Here is a 24,647-nt window from a genome sequence, read left to right on the forward strand (position 1 = left end):
TCTTGTCTGAGAGGGAGAGCAAGAGAGGCAAACACATCACGCCCCCCATGTCTTTCCATCCTCCCATTTGTTAGAGGATTTAGGAGCCAAATCCGGAAACCAAGAAGAACAATGTGTTTGTTGGGGTTGAATCTTTTTGCTTCTCATCCAATCACAATTTTTCCAGCATTAAAATTCAGTAAACAAAAGAAAAGCAGAAAGAGACAGAATTCTTGTTTTCTTTTCTTTTTTCTTTTTTTTTTTTTGGTTTTAAGAAAAGTAAAACCATGTAAGAAAAGAGAAAGGGTGTCAAGTCATTAGTTTTGTTGCTCTCTTTTGCTTTTCCTGTCAATCAAGCAGTTTCCTTTGCCAAGTATTTCTTTCTTCGACACCCCAGTTTCGGGGAATATCAGTAGAGACAGACCAACTATTTTTTCAAGGAAATCGAAGAGAGAGAGAGAGAGAGAGGGAGGGAGGTTCTTGTTTTGTTTTATCTTGTTTTTCGGTAGGTGTTCTTCCACCCCGGTTGCTTTTCTTTATTTCTCAACAATCTAACAGTGGCCTCTGTTTTCAAGAATACCAAACTCCCATTTTCTCAGAATCACGTGTAAAGGGTACACATTTGGAGCAAATGAGATAGAAACCCTGCTGGTGTTTTTCTTTTCAGTTGTTTCGTGGTTTGTTTTAGTCATTTAGGTTGTTGGAAACATGGGTTCTGGTTTTCTGTTGGAGCTGACATCGTTGGTAGAAAGAAACATTGATCTGGGGTAGGAAGAGAAAGGTGAAAAACAGGTTCTTGAGATTGGAGTGTTTGAAATAGAATGAGCAAAGATTTGAGTGGCACTGCCAAGGTTGTGGAAACGAAGGTGAGGAAGTCACCAGCAACTGCAAGGAGAAGATCAAACAGCATATTTGCAACAATGTCAGTGGCCCATGTGGATGATGATGAAGTTCACAATCCTGATGAGGTTTATCATGTTGAGAAGGTTTTCCCCAACGGGGACATGTATATGGGCCAGTGGGCAGACAACTGCCCCCATGGCCACGGCAAGTACTTGTGGGCAGATGGTTGTATGTATGTGGGTGATTGGTGTAGAGGCAAGACCATGGGGAAAGGGAAGTTTAGTTGGCCTTGTGGTGCTACTTATGAGGGCCAATTCAAGAATGGTTATATGGATGGTGAGGGTACCTATACAGGGTCCTTAAATGACACCTATAGAGGCACTTGGGTGTTCAATATGAGGCACGGAAATGGGGTTCGGAGTTATGAAAATGGCGATTATTATGAAGGGCAATGGCGGCGTGGGCAGCCCGATGGTAAGGGAAGGTATCAATGGAGTAATGGGAATCATTACATTGGCCATTGGAAGAATGGGAAGATGAGTGGCATGGGTACGATGATTTGGGCTAATGGGAATCAATATGACGGTTGTTGGCAGGAGGGATTGCCTAGAGGAAATGGGACGTTCCGGTGGACGGATGGGAGCTTTTATGTAGGGGTTTGGAGTGAGGATCCAAGGGAGCAGAGTGGGACTTACTATCCATCAAGTTCTCAGATAGGCAGTTTGGATTGGGATCCTCAGGAAGTGTATTTGGTCAACTTGAGTGATTGTGGAATATGTCCTGGAGAGAAGATTCCAGTATTCCCTTCGCAGAAAACGGTTAACTGGCCGTGTGTGGTGAAGTCCTTGCAGAAGAATTCAGGGTTCAAGAATTACAAAGTGAATGAGGGGAGGCCGAGGAGAGCATCCGTGGACGGAAGGCTGAGCAATGGTGACAGTAGCTTGGGGTCAGAATCTGATTTAAGCTCTGAAGGTAGTAATGAATGTTTAAGATCCGAAAGAGAAGTAGATGGAGGGGTGGCTGCTGAAGAATTAGATACATTGCGAGGGTATAGACGACATCATATCGTACTAAAGCCAGCAAAACGGCAGGGACACACAATATCTAAAGGCCACAAGAATTATGAACTCATGCTGAATTTGCAGCTAGGAATAAGGTATCAACACATTTAGTATGCTTACGATGTTTCTAAATTTCAATGTTTTCGACATAAAATGATCATAGATTGATTACTCTGTCTCTTCATCATACATGGAGCTCACTGGTTTGTAATGGCTTTAATATGGTAAAGTAGATGAACTACACAGATTCTTTGGACTTCACTACCAGTCAATGCAGCCTTGCACATATGTTTTAGAGAAATAGTTTGATTTGCGTTTCTCGTTGTTCGTTTTTCCACTTCAAGCTCATTTATTTTATTATTCAGACATTCGGTAGGGAGGCCTGCTCCAGCTACGTCCCTTGATCTAAAAGCTACAGCATTTGATCCCAGGGACAAAATATGGACCAAATTTCCGCCAGAAGGATCTAAGCATACTCCACCTCACCAATCATGTGAATTCAAATGGAAGGATTACTGTCCGTTGGTTTTCAGGTATGGTACTATCACATTTTACGGTATCTCCACGCACAAACGGTATATGATTATGAGGACTTAACATCCTTTATGTTCCGATCCGTGTTTTAGTTCATCTCGTTTGGTGTTCTTTCTTCCAATAATTGCATCATATAACCTGATAAGATACTGTGATAATTTGCTTTCAGGACACTTAGAAAACTATTTAATGTGGATCCGGCAGATTACATGATGTCAATATGCGGAAATGATGCCCTCAGGGAGCTCTCGTCACCTGGAAAAAGTGGAAGCTTCTTTTACTTGACCAATGATGACAAATACATGATAAAAACCATGAAGAAGTCAGAAGTAAAAGTGAGTGTATATCGGATGTCGACACATACCAGTGACATTTTAATCTTGAAACCAACTTGTATTGGTAACTCTGGAAAAAATTCCGTCACTATAAAAGTTTTCGGTTTTAGCATCTTCAGTTCTCTGAATAATTACCACAATTCAAGCTGATTGCCCTGTCACTCGTACATTTTTTTTTTATAGATGTGATAATTGTATATTTAATTTCAACATCGCTATCACAGGTGCTTAAAAGAATGCTTCCAGCTTATTATAATCATGTTCGGGCGTTTGAGAACACCCTATTAACCAGATTCTTTGGCCTTCATTGCGTGAAGATGACGGGGCCTTCACAGAAGAAGGTATGAAGTTGGATACATTCTTTCTATCCATTTGAATCATCATGAACTTCCACAATATGAAGGACGCTAAATACATCATTATGTAATTGATAAGCAGGTGCGCTTTGTCATTATGGGAAATTTGTTCTGTACTGATTATGCCATTCACAGACGTTTCGACTTGAAAGGTTCTTCCCACGGTCGCTCGACTACCAAACCTGAATCTGAGGTTGATTCGTCGACCACCCTCAAGGATCTTGATTTGAATTTTATCTTCCGGTTGCAGAAGTCTTGGTTCCAAGAGTTCTGCAGGTAATCAAATTATAGCCTCGTCGTATCAAAATTTACTTGCACAATTTTTTCTTCTGACTTATGAAATCCTGGTTTCCGATACACAGAAAGAATAAGTATTCTTTGGTTGCTCTTCTGATCGTGACATAAAATACATTCGTGACTAATGATATCACCTTGAGATTATTTCATATCTTTGAAGGGGAGAACAGAAAATCATGTCGAAAGACTTGAACTTGGTAGCCTTATGCTTATTTATACTTGACAATTATTGACAGGCAAGTGGACCGAGATATTGACTTTCTCGAACAGGAGAGGATTATGGATTACAGTCTTCTGGTCGGCGTTCACTTCAGAGAAATATCACATTCGGGGAAACCACTGAATACTTACACTAATGCTTCCAAAGATCCCACACATATTGGTACATGTTTAAATCTTTTCACTGTATCCCCCTTCCGTGCCTGTTTCCTTTCTTGCTGCCTTCTGCTCTAAGGATTTTCTCTTAGATGCTACATTTCTAATGAATTATGTAGGGAATGGAATCAGTGAAGGATCAGCTCCTCGATTATCCAGGGCAGATTTCAATCTCCTCTTTGATACTAATCGGTATGAGTTGCTTATACAAACATGAAGTTACTTTCTCAAACGACATCCCATGTTTCTCAAGGACTGTGTTTTAAGTTCATTTTTAGAACTTAAGAATCATGTCCCACTATTCGGCTGATCCTCACTCGGGAAATTCGTGATCATCATCAATTGTCAGACCTTAGTCTAGACTCACTATTTCCCATTACTAATGTAATCTTGTTTCTGGCAGGTGGGCATCAATTAGATTAGGTTCCAACATGCCTGCACGAGCCGAGCTAACTGTGAGAAGAAACAGTTGCGAGCTTCAGCTGGTTGGGGAGCCGACGGGGGAGTTCTACGATGTCATCCTAGTGTTTGGCATAATAGACATACTACAAGATTACGATATCAGCAAGAAGCTCGAACACGCATACAAGTCATTCCAATACGACCCCGCTTCAATATCTGCTGTCGATCCCAGACAGTACTCCAAGCGTTTCCGTGATTTCATATTCAGAATCTTCATAGAAGACAGTTGAAACACCGGTACATCCCACTTTCTTCTAGTAGCCCACACTGCACAGCTGAGATTGTGGGCACAACCACCATTGCTTCCTGGACAATACACGCTACGTTTTTGGCTGGGCAACAAAAATGCTTGGCCTTGCCGGGTGATGGTGCCTCTATTATCGCTCGTTGCTGTAGATAGGTTTCTTGATCTTACTGTATTTATAGATACAGATAGGTTGGACGACGACCGGTTAAGCCATGGTGTGGCAGTGAGAGCCGAGGCACCCACTGCAAAATGTAAAAGGGAATACAAGGGTGAAACTGAGTCTTCAGGCTCCATTTTTTGTACTAATTTTTTTTTGTCCCAGAAGGTGAGGGAGTCTCTCTGGGCAAATAGCAATGGAAATACAAGGGATAAATGCATTTTTTGTCCTCAAATACAGATACTAATGCGATTTTTGTTCTCAAACAATTTAAAGTTGCAATTTTGGTCTCGTCAAAATTTTATTTTTTTTTGGCACTTTGGTCTTTCCATACGGAATTTCATTTAAAGTAGAAAAAATTGCTATTTTCCTCCCATTTTGTAATGTTTTGCAAGTTGTAATCCAATGCATCTGTTTTTTCTATTCTTCTTCAAATTTCAAAATAGAATAAATAAATAAAAAAAATTAAGCAACAAATTTTTAAAAGTGGAAAAAATTGCTATTTTTCTTCCATTTCGTGGTGTTTTTCAAGTTGTAATCCAATGAATCTATTTTTTCTATTTTTCTTCAAATTTCAAAAGAGAATAAACCAAAAAAATAAATTGTTGATTTTGCTGTCAGTATCATAAGTAAGATTATCTTAATATTGACTTTTAACTTGGGTGAATAGCAATTCACTACCATGTACTTTTTGAAATAAAGCAATTTACTCCACTGTCTAAAGAGGTAAATTGCTTCATTATAAAAAGATATAGAAAAATAAATTATTGTATTTTAAAAAATATATGAAAATAAATTATTATTTATTTTTTCATAAAAAAATAATTTACTTATTCTCAATATGAGGGTTGCTTGCGTTTTTCTCCTTTTAACTGCTACACAAGGCCTTGTTTAGTTTGTCTTCACTATGCCAACAATTGATTATCCGTCGTTAAATTGCAAACTTACTTCACGATCAAGTGGTTATGAAAGAATTTGATAGGTAATTAAATAAACAATAATTGCCGCAGGACGAAAAGTTACAAATTATAACTTTTATCAAAACGTGATTTTTATAGATTTTAATTCCAACGTGATTCTAAAAATAGTGAGTTAAATGATATATAAAATTTGCGTCTACATTCGAAACGCAAATTTGACATGTTCAATCACAGGATCAAACGGACACTCGAGCCCGCCTCATTTTAAAGCCTCTATGGCTATTAATAGGGATGTTTTCTTTGATATGGGTAGAGAATGTGCAAAAAAATTATGCTTTTAGATAAATGGGAATATTTGTATTTTTTTTTAAAAAAAATACTTCTATAATAGTTTGTTTAATTAGTATTTGATTTTACGACATTATGAATCGCGTAACTTATATTGGATAAAAACATATAGAAATTGCTATGAGTTCGTATTAAGGAGACGAAAACGTGTTTTAGTTTACTTGTAACAGCTTCTTTTTATTAGTATTTATTCTTTTATGTGATTAATTAATTTAAGTTTTCATACTGAATAAAGATATAAATAAATGTCACACAATATTATTTATAAGCTATAATGAATATGTGGTCAAATCCAAATGTGGCATCTACGACTAGTTTTAGAGTAAATTACAACGACTTCCACTGAAATTTGACATAATTATGAATTTTTTTTTATTGCTTGAAAAATTACAAATACCCCTCTTGATATTTGATGAAATTATGTAATTTTTGGATGGAAGTATAGAATTGTTGACTTTGTCCTTACTGTATCTTTTTTCTTTTTCTAAAAAAATAAAAATTTATAAAAAAATCGTATGGGGTGGATGATAGTTCTTAGTCCAAAAGGGCATTTTGGTCCATTCATCACAAAAATGAATAAAAATCTAACGAAAATTGACGGATTGATTTAATTGTTAAATGGTTGTTAAAATCATAAAAATACCGATAATTTTTCAAATAACAAAATAATATTTATAATTATACCAAAATTTAAGAGAAGTCTTCGTAATTTACTCTTAATTTTATTCATATGCCAATTAAGTTAAGTAATTACATGTTGGGAAAAGTATTATTTTAGTCCGCTAAGTATGCTTAATTTTAATTTTAGTCCGATAACTATGTCCATTTTTGTTTAGGTCCAGCAACTTACGAAAATGCTTACTTTTAGTTCTCTGGCAGATTTTCGAACAATTTTACCCCTATGAGTGCATATGACTAAATCTGTCAGAGGACTAAAAGTAAGCAATTTCATAAGTTATTGGATCTAAATAAAAATGGACATAATTATCGAATTAAAAGTAAAATTAAACATATTTAACGAACTAAAATAATACTTTTCCCTTACATGTTATAAAATGTGTATGTTTATGTGCCTGCATGTCTTGAACTATACCATCAATTCAATGTTGTCGGCTGACAGACCAAATTATGACTATTTCTTCATTGTTGTGAAAAGGTCAAATCATTGACGCTTGATAATATCTGCCAACCTACATCGTCAGATTGCACACCACGTCTGATTTTTATTGCAACCTTACACCCCTCCAACTTCATATATATATAAACAAATTCATAAAAAAAAAACCCCTTCATATATACAAATAAAATAACTTATATATCACTTTAAGACTCGTTTACTCACTAAAAAAAATATAATATTTAATTATTATTAATTATTATGATTAATAACAAAATAATCAAAGCAAATAATCATTAACAATGGTCATGTCATGATTGTTAGTCGTGGTATTGTGAGGGTGGCTAAAATTTTCTTGGTGAAAAACCTATATTTTTTTATCACTTTTATTTAATCGTGGTCAATAAAAAGTATTTACCACGATTTTTAATTCATAGCTATTAAAATTATAGTAGATAAATTAAGATTAAATATAAAATAAAAAATTTTGAGATTAATTATAGTCAGTTTTTTTAGTTTGGTTGCAGTGCTCGGGTAAATCGAGTCTCGTGTTTATTTTAGGGTATAATATTAAGATTAATTTGAAAATAATTGTATTGCCACCTTCACGTAATTAAAAGAAGAGTAAATTACAATGGACTTTTACGAGATCTGTCATAATTATAAATACATTCTCGTTATTTAAAGAATTACAAATATTATTTTGAATTTAACGGACATCTAACAAATATCCCTCATAAAAAGAAATTTTTCGATCGCAAATAGTCATTTGTGACACCGCTGCATGAGTTTTTTGTTGTGTTCATAATATGTTTTAAGTTGGTTTACTTTTTTTTTTGTTTATTATTATTTATAATATATTTTAAAATGAAAAAATTATTTGTTAGGGATGATTACACTTATTTTTTTCCTGATGTTTGGTGTAATTACACGTAAACCCTCTGTGGTTTGAAAAATTATATCTAATACCCCTGAGGCTTATTTTCATCTAACAAATAGGTTCATCAATTATTTAAAATTCACTGAATTTGTTCATATTAACAAAAAACTGAATAAAGTTGAAATTTACCCTTTATTGACTTATTTCAGATCAAACAATTCTTTTTCGACTAAACTACCCTTATAACGGCGAAAAAATACCTAATCACATGCATTCACGTATGAAGGCGCACGGGGATATAATTTAGTTTATAAAAAAAATTATTTAATATGAAATTAATAAATAATAAGTTAGTTGAAGTAAATATTGATTTTTATCGAATAATCTTTGTTGTTATCAACAAATTTAGAAAATTTTGACTAATGGAGAAACTTATTCGTTAGACAAAAGCAAATTTCAAAATATTAGATATAAATATTTGAATTACGAAAAAATTATATGTAATTACACTAAAACTCATAAAAAAGAAGTATAATTATCCCTATTTATTATATACAGTGCTGGCCACGGCCGGTGTTGACAACAAAGTAAAGGCATGTAAGAGTGTCAGTGTTGAGCACTACAACGGTCAATGCAGGAGAACGTGGGTAAGAGTATCTTTGTCCATTGGGAACTCACTACTGACATGGGAAACCTTAACTATAGACGCAAGATTTTTGTGGGTATTTTGTCGGATTTGACTAATTGGCGAAGTAATTACGATAATCATACGCTAATCAATAATATCATATTATGTCAATACCTAACGAAGTTAATTGCAATAATTATATTTTGATCAATAATATCATGTGAATAAAATGTAAATAATGTTTACTATTAAAATAGACAAACAGAATAACAATATTCTACACATATAAAGGGTTTCAGTTTCGCCGATTGAACTAAATTTCATTACGACTTATGGGCATTTGGGGTGTCCATAAGTACCAATCAATTTTGAAATTTCGATCCACCAATGATTTTGATACTATTATTTATTTATTTAACCATTAGATATTGCCAATAAAATAAAATTACGAAAAGCATATTATTAGTAACTTTTGAATTTTTTTATGTCGTTTACTTACATTTAGAAAAGTATTTTAATTTTAAAATATTTTAGATAAAATTACGTCAACATCCCTTAAGATAGGTCTAATTATACAAGCGCCCACATTATCTTTGTAAAATTAAAAATTTACTCTTGAGGTTAGAGTTATAATTATCCCTGAGGGACAAAAATACACCACCGAGATAAATTACATCGACACTTCCTCAAATAATGTACTTATAATTTTAAATATACCCGAGTTTCGCTATTAATGTCACTTTGGTTTACGAGTAACTATAAATGATTTAGTTAGTATTTGAGTTTTACCGTTAATATCATTTTTATACCCAATTTTTATTTTTATCTATTTCTTTTTTTATTTTCACCATTGATATGTTTATTATTTTTATTTATTATTTAAGGGTAATATGGTCATAATATAAAAAATAAATAATGAACAGGCATTATGTACTATAATGTTATTAATGGTGAAACTCGAGTACTAATTAAGTCCTTTGTAATTACTTGTGTATCAAAGAGGTATAAATGACAAAACTCGGATACTAATTTAGTCGTTTATAATTATTCGGTACGAAAGTCACATTAATTGGTAAAATTCGAGTGCCAATATGAATTTTACTCTAAATTTAAAAAAAAGTATAATTTTCGCTATGCTTCTAACAACTTTTGTTTTGAAAAAAATAAACGTTGGTCCTTTTTTTTATTATTATTGAATATTTATTTTGAATTTATGTCTTGTATGAATGTAGAAAAAAAATTATTCCATGATAATTTTTATTCCATTTCTCATTTCACCTAATTCTATCACACGAATCAAACAAGGCTTGTGAGTATAAGGCAGCTGCATGACATGAAAATAGAAGTTTCAGCATTGATGTCAACTTATGCAAGTTTCAGATAGTTATTTCACCAACTTTTCATAATTATAAAAAATAAATACATGTTTTACATATATATATATATCATAAAACAATATTTAAGATTCTAAAAAATTAGAAAATTAGTCAAAACAATAGGACCGTTATGCTCATTACTAAACTTGTTAAAAAGATAAAATATAATCAAGGTATATATATATATATATATTTTTTTTATCATAGATTGAATCGATCATCAGAGAAGAATTAGGCAAAAAATGACCTTCTAAAGTTTATATGGAGTGTGTAACCAAACTGCAGATGTTAAAAGTCCTTTAATACTGAAGTTGTAATTTGTGAAACTTGCAACGAAAGATATGGAAGTAAACATTTTGATTGTAAGAAGGAGAGTAATTCTTCAAAGTAAAATCTGCAGATTGATGCTCTGTTTTCATACATTCAAGCGGATGAATACAGTAAAGTATATATAGGCTTCAGCCTATAACTAACAAAACTAACTGAAGCTTTACTAATAAAAACATGTTCACGACATAATAAAACACACAAAGCCTAAACACAACTTGAAATAATAAAAGCGCTTCTACTACAAAAAAACGTTAAATAGCGTATTATGCTTCTTCCTTTTTCCTTGTGTCTGAACTGTAATGGCAAGCTTATGAGCATGAAAGCTGCTGCACACTTTAGCTATAATTTCACACACCCCTCTCAAGTGGGACTTGTCCCAATGTTGACAAGACCCAACTTGGATACAAGGAACATAAATCTGGGGCCTGGCAAAACTTTGGTAAATATGTCTGCTGTTTGAAACTTTGAAGAAATGTGCAAAGGTTCAATAAAGCCTTGCTTGTACTTGTCTCTAACCAAATGGCAGTCGATTTCTATATGTTGGTTCTTTCATGAAAGACTGGGTTGGCTGTTATGTACAAAGCTGCTTGATTGCCACAAAAGAACGAAATTGGTGTAGGAGGATGAACAATAAGATCCTGCAACAGGTTATGGATCCATACTAGCTTACAAGTGGTGGTTACCATACTCCTATACTCTGCCTCTGCGGATGATCTAGAAACTGTTGTTTGTTTCTTTGTCTTCCATGAAATTAAAGTCTTTCCTAGGAAGATACAATAACCTGTAAGCGATCTTCTTGTGTCTGTGCAACTTGCCCAATCTGCATCTGAAAAGCCTGCAGATTGAAGTCATTGTGTCTGCCAAACATGAGTCCTCTGTTTGATGTGCCCTTTAGGTACTTGAATAGATGGATGGCTGCATCCCAATGAGACTTGCACGGGTATTGCATATGCTGACTTAATTGCTGAGTCCCATGGCAAATGTCAGGCCTAGTAAGGCTTAAGTACAATAACTCCAAGCAGTCTTGAAGGACTTTGGATTCTGCAACTGCTCACCTTCTAAATTAACAAGCTTAATACCTGCTGGGAGAGGTGTATTTGTGGTCTTTGCTTGTGTCAATCCCAAGTTTGATATAATATCATTTATGTACTTGGTTTGTGACAACATGATCCCTCCATTTGTCCTGCAAATTTACATACCAAGAAAAAATCTGGCTTCTCCCAGATCTTTGATAGTAAGCAGATTATCTAAGTGATTCTTTATGTTTGTTATTGTTTTGTAACATAGACCTGTGAGTAATATATCATCTACATAAACCAATAAGCAAAAAAGGCCATTTTCAGTATGCTTTGTAAACAGGCAATGATCAAGCTTAGATTGTACAAAACCATAGTTTTCTAATTGTAATGTGAACTCTTGATTCCATTGCCTAGAAGCCTGTTTGAGACCATAGAGGGATTTCTTGAGCTTACATACATGGTCCTTTGTTACAGGATATCCTTCAGGAGGAAGCATGTAAATTTCTTCATCTAAGAACCCATGCAAGAAGGCATTATTTATATCTAGTCGATGTAAATGCCAATTGTTCTTAGCAGCTATTGCAAGTAAGGTTCTGATTGTAACAGTTTTTGCTACAGGGGAAAAGCTTCAAGATAATCTATTCCTTCTATTTGATTGTATCCCTTGGCAACAAGTCTTGTCTTAAATCTGTCTATGCTTCCATCTTGATTCAGTTTAAGTTTATATACCCATTTGCACCCTATTGCTCTCTTATCTTTGGGCAATCTAGTTATTTCCCAAGTTTTATTGTCTTCTAATGCTTTTATCTCATTATTCATGGCCTTTATCCAATTTTCATTGTCATTGGCTTCATTGAAATTTCTAGGTTCTGCAGGTATATCTGCTGCTGCAAGGAAACATTTATGCTCATAGGGAGAGTGGGGTACTGTAGGTATATCTAGATCAGTATTAACATGAGAACAAATATAATCTTGAAATCTCTTAGGTTGAGTGATTTGTCTAGCAGACCTTCTAATCACAGTAGCTTCTTGATTCTCAGTATCATGATCAGTATGATTTTCTATCAATGTTTTTGGTTCTTCAAGAGCTTCTGTATAATCAAGACTATCATCAGAGAATATCACAGGAAATGAACAAGTTATGGGATCATTGGATTCTTTAGCATAAGGGAATACATCTTCATGAAAAGTAACATCCCTAGACACCATCATGCATTTCTTAATTAAATCATATACCTTGTAGCCCTTTTGATTGGAAGCATACCCCAAGAAAACACATTTTATGGCTCTTACATCAAATTTTGATTTATGAGGAACATTGTTTGTAGCAAAACACATACATCCAAAAGTTTTAAAAGAAGAGTAATCAACAGGTTTATTAAACAAGATTTCATAAGGACTCTTCCAGTTCAATAAGGATGTAGGTGTTCTATTTATCATAAAAGTAGCAGTCAATATGGCCTTAGTCCATAACATTTTGGGTAGGCTTGCTTGGAACATTAAGCACCTAGCTACCTGCAACAAATGCTTATGTTTTCTCTCAACTACTCTATTTTGCTGTGGAGTATATACACATGTTGTTTCATGCACAATTCCTTCTTTAAAAAGGTTCTGACACTGTTCTCCCATGAACTCACTGCCGTTATTACTTCTTATCCTTTTGATCCTAGTGTTAAACTGAGTGAGGATCATTTTATGGAAGACTTTCAGTATTTCTACAGTTTGATATTTCTGCTGCATGAGATAGGTCCAAGTGCATCTAGCGTAATCATCCACAATTGTGAGCATATATGTGCATTTAGAAATGGAAATATTCATTATAAGGTCCCCATAGATCAATATAAAGTAATTCAAAGTATTCTTTAGAATTTGATACACTTATAGGAAAAGGTAATCTCTGCTGCTTATCTTGGGGACATATTTCACATGTAAACTCAAGATTTTAGCAGATTTTGATAATCCTGTGTGCAGAAATACATTGTGGGATACATGTCTTAATCTATTGTGCCATACATTCAAGGGAACTTGTGAAACATGAAGGCCAAATTCACTATGCCTGTTATTGAATTCATTTAAGTTTTCTTGTCAAATGATTGTGAATTCAAGATGTAAAGGTTCCCTACTAAGCAGGCCACTGCAATGACTTCTTTAGTCTTGTGCTCCTGCATAACACAACAAGATTTAAGAAATTTAATGTTGATAGGAAGGGATGCACATAACTTGCTGACAGAAAGTAAATTGAACTCCAAATCAGGCACATACAAAGCATATTTCAATATGATTTTACTACTCAGTTTTATATCTCATGATTTCTTTATTCTATGCTTTGTTCCATCAGCAAGATGTAATTTCTTAGATTGTCTCCTTTATTGGTGAACATTAATTCATTATTGCACATATGTGAAGTAGTGCCAATATCAATAATCCATGCATCAAACATTTCAGTGTTGAAGGATTTTGGTTCTGAAGTTATACCTGAGAAATCATATTTGTCCTCATCCTTCAAGTGTGATATTTGTGGCTTCAACCCTCCAAGAAATTTGTGGAATACATTTCTGAACATTCTTGCAATTGTTTGTTCATCAACAGCATTGTTACCAGTGCCCTTCATTTCAATAGTTGTTACTGCCTTGTTGGTTGTGCTTGCATTCCATTTCCTTTGTTCCATTAGGGCCTTGTACCATTCGGGATAGCCATGAATTTCAAAGCATGCCTCCTTTAAATGGCCTGATTTCCCAAGTGTGAAGTTATACCTGAGAAATCATATCTGTCTTCATCCTTCAAGTGTGATGTCTGTGGCTTCAACCCTCCAAGAAATTTGTGGAATACATTTCTGAACATTCTTGCAATTGTCTGTTCATCAACAGCATTGTTACCAGTGCCCTTCATTTCAATAGTTGCTACTGCCTTGTTGGTTGTGCTTGCATTCCATTTCCTTTGTTCCATCAGGGCCTTGTACCATTCGGGATAGCCATGAATTTCAAAGCATGCCTCCTTTAAATGGCCTGATTTCCCACATTCTTTGCATATTAGTTGCCTTTTGTCTTGGAGGTTTCTGTTCTTTTGGAGACTTTTCTGAAATTCTGGCTTCTTATATGCCTACATTGCCACATTTTGAGGTGTACGAGTCTGTGTTGTATTTTCTTCATTCTGGCTTTCAATTCTATGCACTATTGCATAAGCTTTACTAACTGCTGGTATAGGTTCCATTATGAGGATATGATTCCTCACATGGTCATAGACATCATTCAATCCCATAAGGAATTGAATGGTTTGATCATGTTCTTCGATTTCTGAAGTCTCCTTTGCTGCCCCACAAGTACACTTTGGCGTGTAAGTGATGCACGCCAATTCGTCCCACAATTTCTTGAGTTTTCCAAAGTAGTTTGAAAGAGTTAAAGAACCTTGTGTGAGTGCCCCAAGCTCCTTCTTCAGCCGATATTCTAACGGGCCATTGCTTTGTTCGAATCTATTCTCCAATTCGACCCATAATTCCCTTGCTGAATTAGTGTACATAAAGCTTTCTACTATTTCCCGTGAAATAGAGTTCAAGATCCATGATGTAACCATAGAATCCGTTCTGTCCCATTGTTCCATCTCCTTTGTATTTTCTTCAGGTTTCTTTATATCTGCACTAATGAAACTTAGTTTCATTTTTGTCCTTAGGCCAAGTTTTATCGATCTGCTCCAGGATAGAAAATTAGTCCCATCCAAGAGTGTAGTAACCAGGACCAAGCCTGGATTGTCGCTAGGCTGTACCTTGAGGGCATTTGTGTCCTCAGCCATATTTGAAGAATTCTGGAGTTCTTGTATTCGAAGAAGCAGTTCTTGGTTTTCTTGTTTTAAAAAGAAATGCAGGAGGAATCAGAGACCATCAAAGATGGCTCTGATACCATGTGAAATTTGCAACGGAAGCTATGGAAGTAAACATTTTGATTGTAAGAAGGAAGAGTAATTCTTCAAAGTAAAATCTGAGATTGATGCTCTGTTTTCATACATTCAAGCGGATGAGTACAGTGAAGTATATATAGGCTTCAGCCTATAACTAACAAAACTAACTGAAGCTTTACTAATAAAAACATGTTCACAACATAATAAAACGCACAAAGCCTAAACACAACTTGAAATAATAAAAGCGCTTCTACTAGAGAAAAACGTTAAACAACGTATTACGCTTCTTCCTTCTTCTTTGTGTCTGAACTGTAATGGCAAGTTTCTGAGCATGAAAGCTGCTGCACACTTTAGCTATAATTTCACATAATTGCCCCCAATTCCTCTTCTAACGGTCACATACAATCGTCATCCGGATATTTCATGGGGTCCTCTTCAGGATCCTCCTCAGATTTGTCTGGTATCATCTCAGCTAGCTAGTCTATTTGTTCTCTAAGGTTATCTACTTGATCACGAAGTTGTTGATTCTCTTGTTGAAGCTATTGCATTTCAACTTCATGTTCTGACTTTAGAGCTTCAATTTCCCATAAGGGAATTGAGTTATTATCACCCAACTCATCAAACCTCCGTTCGGCCCAGTGATGGTAGTAGACATGTTTGGGTAAGTCGTTCCATAGTTCTTCTATCTCATCAAGCCTGTCTTGCAATTGCTATTGTAATTCAACAATGAGACTGGTGAAATATTCATCAAGATTTGGCGACAACGGACAGTTGAGCATGACAGGTGACGACATCACAACTGAATGATTCACACTTAACTAAATCGCAATGGAATTGCTTGCGTTGAAGAAATTAAATGCCCCGTATCAAGTGCTTTGAGTATATTGTTATCTTTTTCAGGATAATACGATTATAGTTCATTAAGTACAACACTATACTGATGAACACCTCAAAAAACACTCAGTTGCCTTTTTTTACCGAAACTTAAGTTCACAAGCTTGGAATTAGAGATAAGCTGAGACTAGGATGAGACGAGAGAAGACCATAAGTGGGTCATAAAATGAATATTAAAAGTCCAATAGTCATATAATGAATACTATAATAAAGTGGAAATATAATGAGGTAATTAGTGAAAATCATGAAATAATTAAATGTTGAAAATAATTTTATTTAGAAAATTTTACAGCTTATTTCCAACAGCCTCCGCTAGGTTTAAAATTTTTGAAATTAAAATATGAAATGAAATAGATGGTAATTTATACCATGCAATTGGTAAATGTACCTTCCGGGCTTGAACATATACTTAGTGTTGGAAATATTCATTTGAGGGAGCAATAATGAACTTTGTCGTGAATTATGTCCCTTGAGCCAAACTTCAATTACCACTCATATGATATTGACTTTAGGACATAGTTATAGTGGGTGACCGTGTTACTGGCCTTACGCTCTGATCTTGATTCTCGTGAGGTCTCTACGGTTAGCCCAAACCCATAGCCACAGCCTACGGCAACTCTCACTTAGGTGAGCCCTCCAAAGGTACGTGTGACCCATACATCACGGAAATCCCGTATTCGATCTCATTAAGGGTCAAAGTCCAACCTAACATCACATTTTTATAGCATTTCACCTTAAGGATGGGAATGAGATATTGTATTATTATTATTATTATTATTATTATTATTATTATTATTAGTAGTAGTAGTAGTAGTAGTAGTAGTAGTAGTAGTTAATACTCTCCTCAAAATAATGTGCTATATAAAAGTCACACAGTGCAGTTTGTTCCTACCTATTGAACCTTCTTCTTGGGATCTCCAATCACAAAAGTTGGGTTACTTTCGGAGGTGACTTCCTTACAGACTTATCCCATCCCCCTCGATAATAAAGGATCTAACCTCTACGCTAGCCCACCAAGTCACTTTTCTATCACATGAAATATAATATTACATGTCTCTTATTTTCATTTTTCATCTTTTTTTTCATTATCATGTCAACCGCATGGCCTGCATATCAAAAGAAAACTCCACAATAATAATGAACAAGTTTTTTTCTTTCTATCTTTATTGCATACTCTTTACCTATCTCTTTATTTACATATGCAACTCTTGTACATTCACATTTCATTTTTTTTTAAATTCATAATTATATTAATTAAGACCCCACATTTTACTAACTAACAATCGAACCCATCACCATGAAGTTGGTGGTAACGGAATATGATTGCCTCTTATATATAATCACACATTTAATTCATGATATTATATGCCGATGCTTTCAATACTAACTGTTATATTTTTGTGGCCCAAGTTTTTAGAGACCCACTTACCCGATTCGCTCGGACGGCCCACTATCCGATCCACGACCCGTTCGACCCGATCCGGAGAGTCCTCATCGTTATTCTCTCTTATCTTTTCAAGTCTCCAACTTCCATGAGTCTTCTTTAGCCAACAAAGTTACTTGAGGAAGGACTCTATTGTTGTCCTTATCCAGCTAGTCTTCATCCCTATATAAAGGCCTCTTCCTCCTCCACCAAGAGACACCCAAAAAACAGAGAGAAAACCCGAACAGTCGTTTTCTATTTTTCAATCTTCTTTGTGAAATCTGTGTGATTAAGGTCTCGGTGACCAAGAAAGAGAGAGATCTGTGTGATCGAGGGACAAAATCTTTGTGGTGTTCTTCGGGTAGTAGTGCAACCGTGAATCAGGGTGTGGGTGCGGCACTCTTGTGTGTTCAAAGGATACTGGTTTGAATCTGAGCCTAATTGATACTATAGCACTCCTTTCGTTTGATTTATTCATATCTAATGATTTTTGTAACCATTATAATTCGTGTAATTATTTTGGTCTATTAAAGAGTTTTGTACTCTATATTCCGCTGCAATAGTCGAATAGGTATTTCTGCTCTGCACCCAACAGTGGTAACAGAGCCACTGGTTTCTATCTCCGTCTCCAACGCCGGTAAGATTGTTCCCTTTCGCTTTGTGCGATCTCTACATTTTTGGCCGGAAAGTTGCTGTAGAAATTTTGTTGTTTTGAGCGTTAAGTTGCTGCAGAAATTTGCTGTTTTGAGCATTAATTTGGTGCAGAAATTTTGCTGTTTTGAGCATTAATTTGGTGCAGAAATTTGCTGTTTTTGGCTGCAGAAATTGGTGCTGTTTTCACTGTTTTTGGTCGATACTAGTGCTGAAAATTTCTTATTCTACTTAGTGTCTATGTGCAATATTTTCCGAAAATCAATATCCTCTGATTAAGTGCTCATCTTTTGAAAATATTCTGTTTGAAAAATCTGTTTTAATCCTCTCGAAATACGGCTGCATTTTTGTTGAAAATTCTGTGAGATATTATTATTGGCCTATTCAAAACACTCACTTGGCCGAACCCTTGAGGTTGCGGATATCTAGTTGAGCTTAACCGGGATCATTCTTAATTTCTGTGATTGTGACTCATTTTTCTAATATGTCGGGATATTTCTTGCAACCTTTTGATGGGAAGTCTGATTTTTCAATTTGGCAACAGAAAATGAAAGGGATTTTGATTCAGCAAAAAGTTTTCAAAGCTATAGATGGTAGATATGCGGAAAATATTTCTGAAGAAAAACTACTTGAAACTGATGAATACGCCTACTCTTCTATTATTCTTAATCTATCAGATAATGTTTTAAGAAAAGTAGGGAAACAAACTTCTGCGAAAAAATTATGGAAAAAGTTAGAAGAGCTTTATACTGAAACTTCCCTACCGAGTAAACTGTTCTTACTTGAAAAATTTTTTAGATACAAACTCGATTTGTCTAAGAACATTGATGAGAATTTGGATGATTTTACTAAACTTGTTCAAGACATAAAGTTGACTGGTGATAAAAATATTGATGAGTATTCTCCTATTGTGCTCTTGAATGCTATACCTGATACTTATTCTGATGTAAAAGCTGCTATTAAATACGGTAGAGATAGCGTGAACCTTGATACTGTTGTGAATGGTCTAAAAAGCAAAGAGATTGACCTAAAAACGAATAGACCTAGCAGCAACCAATATGAGGTTAATTCTGTTAGAGGAAAATCTAGGTATAGAAATTTCTTCCATAAAAGACATGGGAAAGAGAGGTATGAAAAACACAATAGTTCCGAGTCTAGTGATAACAAAGAAGAAGTGAAGGATAAAGATAGGAGATGCTATAATTGTGGAAAAAAAGGTCATTTTATAAAAGATTGCAAAAGAAAACGGTTTAATAAGAGGGAAGAAACAAACGTAGTGATTGAAGAACAAGAATCAACAGTTTATTGATTTTGTATCAATTCATAATTCTTGTGTTTGCGTTGTGCAATGTTCCCTTGAATATAATAAGACTTTGTGTCTTGAGCCTAAGTGGCTAAGTGTTTTAAAAGTTAAGTGGATGTTCAATTTTGCCTATGTGGCTATATGATTATACCTTAGTGGTCGTATGTAAATGCCTAAGTAGCTCATTGAGTTCTTTGTGTGCCTTGATGGCGTGAATTTGCCTAAGTGGTTAATTGAGTTTTCGTGAAATATGATCGTTTGAACCTAAGTGGTTTGTTGAGCCTTTTGTGGTTAGATGATTCTTTGTGAATGTGCCTCGGTGGCAATATGCTATAGCCTTTTGTTTGAAACTTAGTGTTAATTGCTGTGTGCTAAAAGTGCTTAGTGCTAATCGAGCTGTGTGCTATGCTCTGTGCTTTAGATATTCTATTACTAACATCTTTATTTTATAGGTACACCGGAGCGGGCCCCTAGGTAGTGATGAGAAAAACCAGATCCTAACTCCGGACCTGTTCCTCTAAAGGACTTGGTCCAAAGGGGAGTATGTTATATTTTTGTAGCCCAAGTTTTTAGAGACCCACTTATCCGATTCGCTCGGACGGCCCACTATCCGATCCACGACCCGTTCGACCCGATCCGGAGAGTGCTCATCGTTATTCTCTCTTATCTTTTCAAGTCTCCAACTTCCATGAGTCTTCTTTAGCCAACAAAGTTACTTGAGGAAGGACTCTATTGTTGTCCTTATCCAGCTAGTCTTCATCCCTATATAAAGGCCTCTTCCTCCTCCACCAAGAGACACCCAAAAAACAGAGAGAAAACCCGAACAATCATTTTCTATTTTTCAATCTTCTTTGTGAAATCTGTGTGATTAAGGTCTCGGTGACCAAGAAAGAGAGAGATTTGTATGATCGAGGGACAAAACCTTTGTGGTGTTCTTCGGGTAGTAGTGCAACCGTGAATCGGGGTGTGGGTGCGGCCTCTTGTGTGTTCAAAGGATATTGGTTTGAATCTGAGCCTAATTGATACTATAGTACTCCTTTCGTTTGATTTATTCATATATAATGATTTTTGTAACTATTATAATTCGTGTAATTATTTTGGTCTATTAAAGAGTTTTGTACTCTATATTCCGCTGCAATAGTCGAATAGGTATTTCTGCTCTCCACCCAACACTAACTTATGAAGAGTATTTTCGATCTATCCCATCTTCAAATATTCGATCCCATCGATTATTAAGGCAGGACTAAAAAAATTTATTATTTAAATGTCCTCCCGCTCTCTCTACTATCTACTTCTATCCCTTTTTATAATAATTTAAGAGTAATATTTGTGGACTTTTAATTTTTTTTTTGAGTTTTATTTAATTATTAAATTTTAAAAAATAGATTTTTCCCATATTTTTGTATTTCTTTTTAAAAAAACTAAATATTCGCTCTTTCTTTTTTGTTTTTTGAATGTCTATTTTGAACTTCGTATTATATCAATATGAAAAAAATGAAATATCCCACACAAACTTTTATTTAAAAAATTGCATTTCAAGTTATTCACAGATTACAACATTAAATAACTCAAACAAAGATAAACTTTTCAACCAAACGTCATATTATATTATCACATCAAATACGATACATCACAATACGTCAAAACAATATTCAGCGAATCACTTCTCATTCCACTTAATTTCATCATACTTAATCCTATCACATGAACCAAACTAAGCATGACAGAATTATATCAGTCAAACGTAAGCAAAATTTGAAAATTATAAATATCTTTTACTAAAATTTTATTTACACAATTTGTTTCATATTCTTATGAATTAAAATACAGGAAGAAAAAATTAATGTGGAAATCCAAAAAAGAGATAAAAATAAAGAAAGATAGATAAAGAATTAATTAAAAACAATTATTCCATTCGAGTATCAAAGTGAAAGTTAGAGGGCAGACCCAAAAACATAAATAAATTACCAAATCAACGAATTTTTATTTTTATTTTTTGTGTAAAACGCTTATAAAAAAAAATGCAATTAAAAAAATAATTTAAAATTGAGTATCAATGAATAAGAGAATCATAATATTAGTAAACAAAAGTAATTTTGTCCAAAAATGAGGTAATGTTCTTTTGGTTAGAGGAAGAAAAATGTCAAGAGTGGGATTTGAACCCACGCCCTTTCGGACCAGTACCTGAAACTGGCGCCTTAGACCGCTCGGCCATCTTGACTTTGTTGCCGAGTTAGCACTCATATGATTTATTAAATTAAAAAATATATTTTAAAAGCAAATACGTGATTGGATATGAGATAAATCTTGAATGATGACAATATTGAGATTGGAAATTATTTGCTTGCATTAAAAAAAATATAATTTTTTATTACGACTAATTACCTAGTTACAAAAGAAACTGTGGCAAATATAAAATTAATTATGGCTTTGAAACGGCCATTACCTGTTGTTTCCGCAAGTATGGCCAAAACATTAGTCATGACAACTATTTTGGCGATGGTTAAAAATTATGGCGAATATTGATTAGTCGTGGTAAAAATTTAAGTTTTTATTTTGATTTTATTTAATCATGATTAATAATACTGATTTACCACAACTTTAACATCGTGGTTGTTTGTAGAGTAGAGAAAGCTCAATTTTTTGGTAGTGTCGTGATATATATAATTTAATACTAATTAATTTTAAATTTTGATAATTTATATTGTGTAATTTAATTTTATTTAATCATCAATATAAACAAATATTGATTTTAATTTGCTTAAAATTGAACTTAATTTATGTTGTAAGTTTATATGACTTGCTTAAAAATATTGATATTGTGTTAAAATCCATGAAAAAGATGTTAACATTTTAAACTGAATTTTAAAATTTATGAGAGAAGATCAAAAGTGATAAATACAGCATTTTATGCGCATAATTTCTAAAAATTACTTAAAATAAAATATTTATAAATTATATTATTTAATTTTTTTTATAGTAAAAAGTACCCAAAAATATGTATAAGATAATAAATTAAGGTAAATATCTTGATGGATAAAAGAAGATAATATATAAATTAGAGAGACAAAGAAATGTATAAGGAAAAAAAAATATATCAAAAAGTAGCTTTAGAAGACATGATAAGTGGGGGAGTTAAGTAATTAATTAATTTAATTTTTTTAGAATAAATGACAGACCAAAATAAGTAAGACCCTAAAATGGCCCAGGGAGTGTTTGCGAAAATTTCTGTTTTTGGAGAAGTGATTTTAGTAGAAAAAGTTGAAAGTTGTAGCAGAATTAAAAGTGGGTAGTATTTGTAAAAACAGTGAAAAACAGATAAAAGTAGTATTTGCAAAAAAGTACTTCTAAAATAAATTTAAAAGGTTAAAGACTGTTTTATCGGCACACGTTAAAAAGATACTATGTTTAGTTAACATTTGCACTTGTCTTTTGATAATAATATTTTTTCTCAAACAATAATAAATATTCTTTCCATTAGTATATCTTATATTTAATTTTACAAATATTTGTTATTTATTTTATTGAAATATTGAATATTATTAAACAAACTGAATGTTTAATTCAATAATGTTCTGGTTATGTAATATAGTTGTTCATTCATGCACAATAAATAACCTTACATGATTTTCCAAAAAATTATATTTTTTAATTAATCATTGCAATTTAATTTATATTTTTGTATGATATAGGAATAATATCCAATAATACAGAAAATAGAACATAAAAATTTTAAAATATTAAATTTTATTTGTGATAAATTATTCAAATAATTTGAAAATTCTAGCATCAACTTAGATGAGCAATTTCGAAAATGGGTAAAATCGAATTAATATTATTATAATAAGGGTAAAATAGTCCAAAATAAATAGAATTTATTTAAAAAAAAAACCACCAAGATGCTTCTAGCTTTTGGCTTAAAAGTGCTTTTTGTAGCAGTTTTGGAAGCAGAAACTGTCATCCCAAATACCTTAAAAATACTTTTATGAACCCGAGAGCTGAAAAGTACTTTTACGGAGCTCCCACAAACACTCCCTAAACAATGAGCATGTGATCTAAGAAAAACCGAAAAAAAAAAAAAAAAAAAAGAGTATAAAGAAATTACTAAAGCATTTGTTACAACAATGATACAGTGTATGATGTGATTAAATTGTCCTCCTCAGCAGAGTCTCGTCGTTTAGTCCTTAAAGCCGCTTTGCTAGAGATAGAAGGTTTTAGGGGTAATATAAACTATTCATTTATAATCGATGTGGGATGCATGCCAGCATCATAATAAAAAAAATTAAAAATATGACCTGATTCCTACATACGACCGCAAATATAGGCACACCAAGCGGGTAGAGGGGGTTGAGGGATGATGCTAGATGGGTGGAGGGGCGATGGGGATTGACAGGTTTGGGAGTGGGTCAAGGTATTCTAGAAAAAAATTAAATTAGTTTATAATTTAATCTCAAAATTATAATAAAAGATAAAAATAATATATTACTTATATTCGATACGTCATCAATATCAGTAAAGATAAAATTGAGCCACTCAATATAGTTATATTTAATTCAATCCTAACAATTATCTAAAGTAATTCATACTACCTCGATTTGTAAAAGTTGCTGGTCTGGACCGGAGCATGTGGAAGCTATGTAGGGATGACAATAGGCCAGAATTGGACCCGACCCGAGTCGATCAGGACGAGTCGAAAGTTTTAGATGGGTTTCGAGCGGATTAGTGTCTTAATAGTTTGGACCCGTACTCATCCCAATTATTGTTTTTAAATTCTTTTTGTATATTTTACATCTACTTATATAAAATAATATTTTTAGATATACAAAAACACATGTAATTTATTTATAATTATATATAATACATAAACCTAATACTTTCATGAACTAAAATAATGATATAAATAGTTTAAAAATAATTTAAAGCTTATATAAGTAACAAATTTTCTAAATTCTTTAATATTTTAATGCCTAAACTTGAACATAAAAATTTACAAAAAAAGAATATTAACCTGTCTATAATATTATTATTTCATATTTATAAAAATATATTAACAGTCCACCGATTATTGAGGTGAATTTCATATTTTAAAATTATACTTACACCCTTCTACAAATTCACAATTTCGAATTTCTTGGCGGAGGGCCTGTCCTGCAAATAAGCTCCTACAAGGAACCTTGATTTGTCCTCCTGCTCATGCTGCTAATTTTATTCCTACTCACTT

General features: G+C 33.6%; 2 protein-coding genes and 1 non-coding gene across 4 annotated transcripts; 1 reads left to right on the forward strand and 2 right to left on the reverse strand.

Annotated features, from left to right (window-relative positions):
* LOC105172174 (phosphatidylinositol 4-phosphate 5-kinase 6) lies at positions 301 to 4,880 on the forward strand. 2 transcript variants are annotated; one of them, XM_011093533.2, is made up of 8 exons: positions 301 to 1,978; positions 2,249 to 2,416; positions 2,587 to 2,752; positions 2,977 to 3,093; positions 3,191 to 3,384; positions 3,642 to 3,787; positions 3,900 to 3,972; positions 4,184 to 4,880. In XM_011093533.2, exons 1-8 carry the CDS (start codon positions 801 to 803, stop codon positions 4,470 to 4,472), a joined length of 2,331 nt encoding a protein of 776 aa, XP_011091835.1. In that variant the 5' UTR covers positions 301 to 800; the 3' UTR covers positions 4,473 to 4,880. The 2 variants fall into 2 exon arrangements, with proteins under 2 accessions (XP_011091835.1, XP_020552835.1); XM_020697176.1 differs by having other exon boundaries at positions 2,315 to 2,416.
* LOC105172236 lies at positions 13,983 to 15,050 on the reverse strand. The gene is made up of 2 exons (XM_011093608.1): positions 14,457 to 15,050; positions 13,983 to 14,363 (listed from the first exon to the last, which is right to left on the reverse strand). Exons 1-2 carry the CDS (start codon positions 15,048 to 15,050, stop codon positions 13,983 to 13,985), a joined length of 975 nt encoding a protein of 324 aa, XP_011091910.1.
* TRNAL-CAG lies at positions 21,568 to 21,647 on the reverse strand. The gene has a single exon. It is a non-coding gene; the product is annotated as a tRNA-Leu (tRNA).

This window comes from Sesamum indicum, linkage group LG10 (assembly GCF_000512975.1).
Source record: "Sesamum indicum cultivar Zhongzhi No. 13 linkage group LG10, S_indicum_v1.0, whole genome shotgun sequence".
In the NCBI taxonomy this organism is placed as follows: Eukaryota; Viridiplantae; Streptophyta; class Magnoliopsida; order Lamiales; family Pedaliaceae; genus Sesamum; species Sesamum indicum.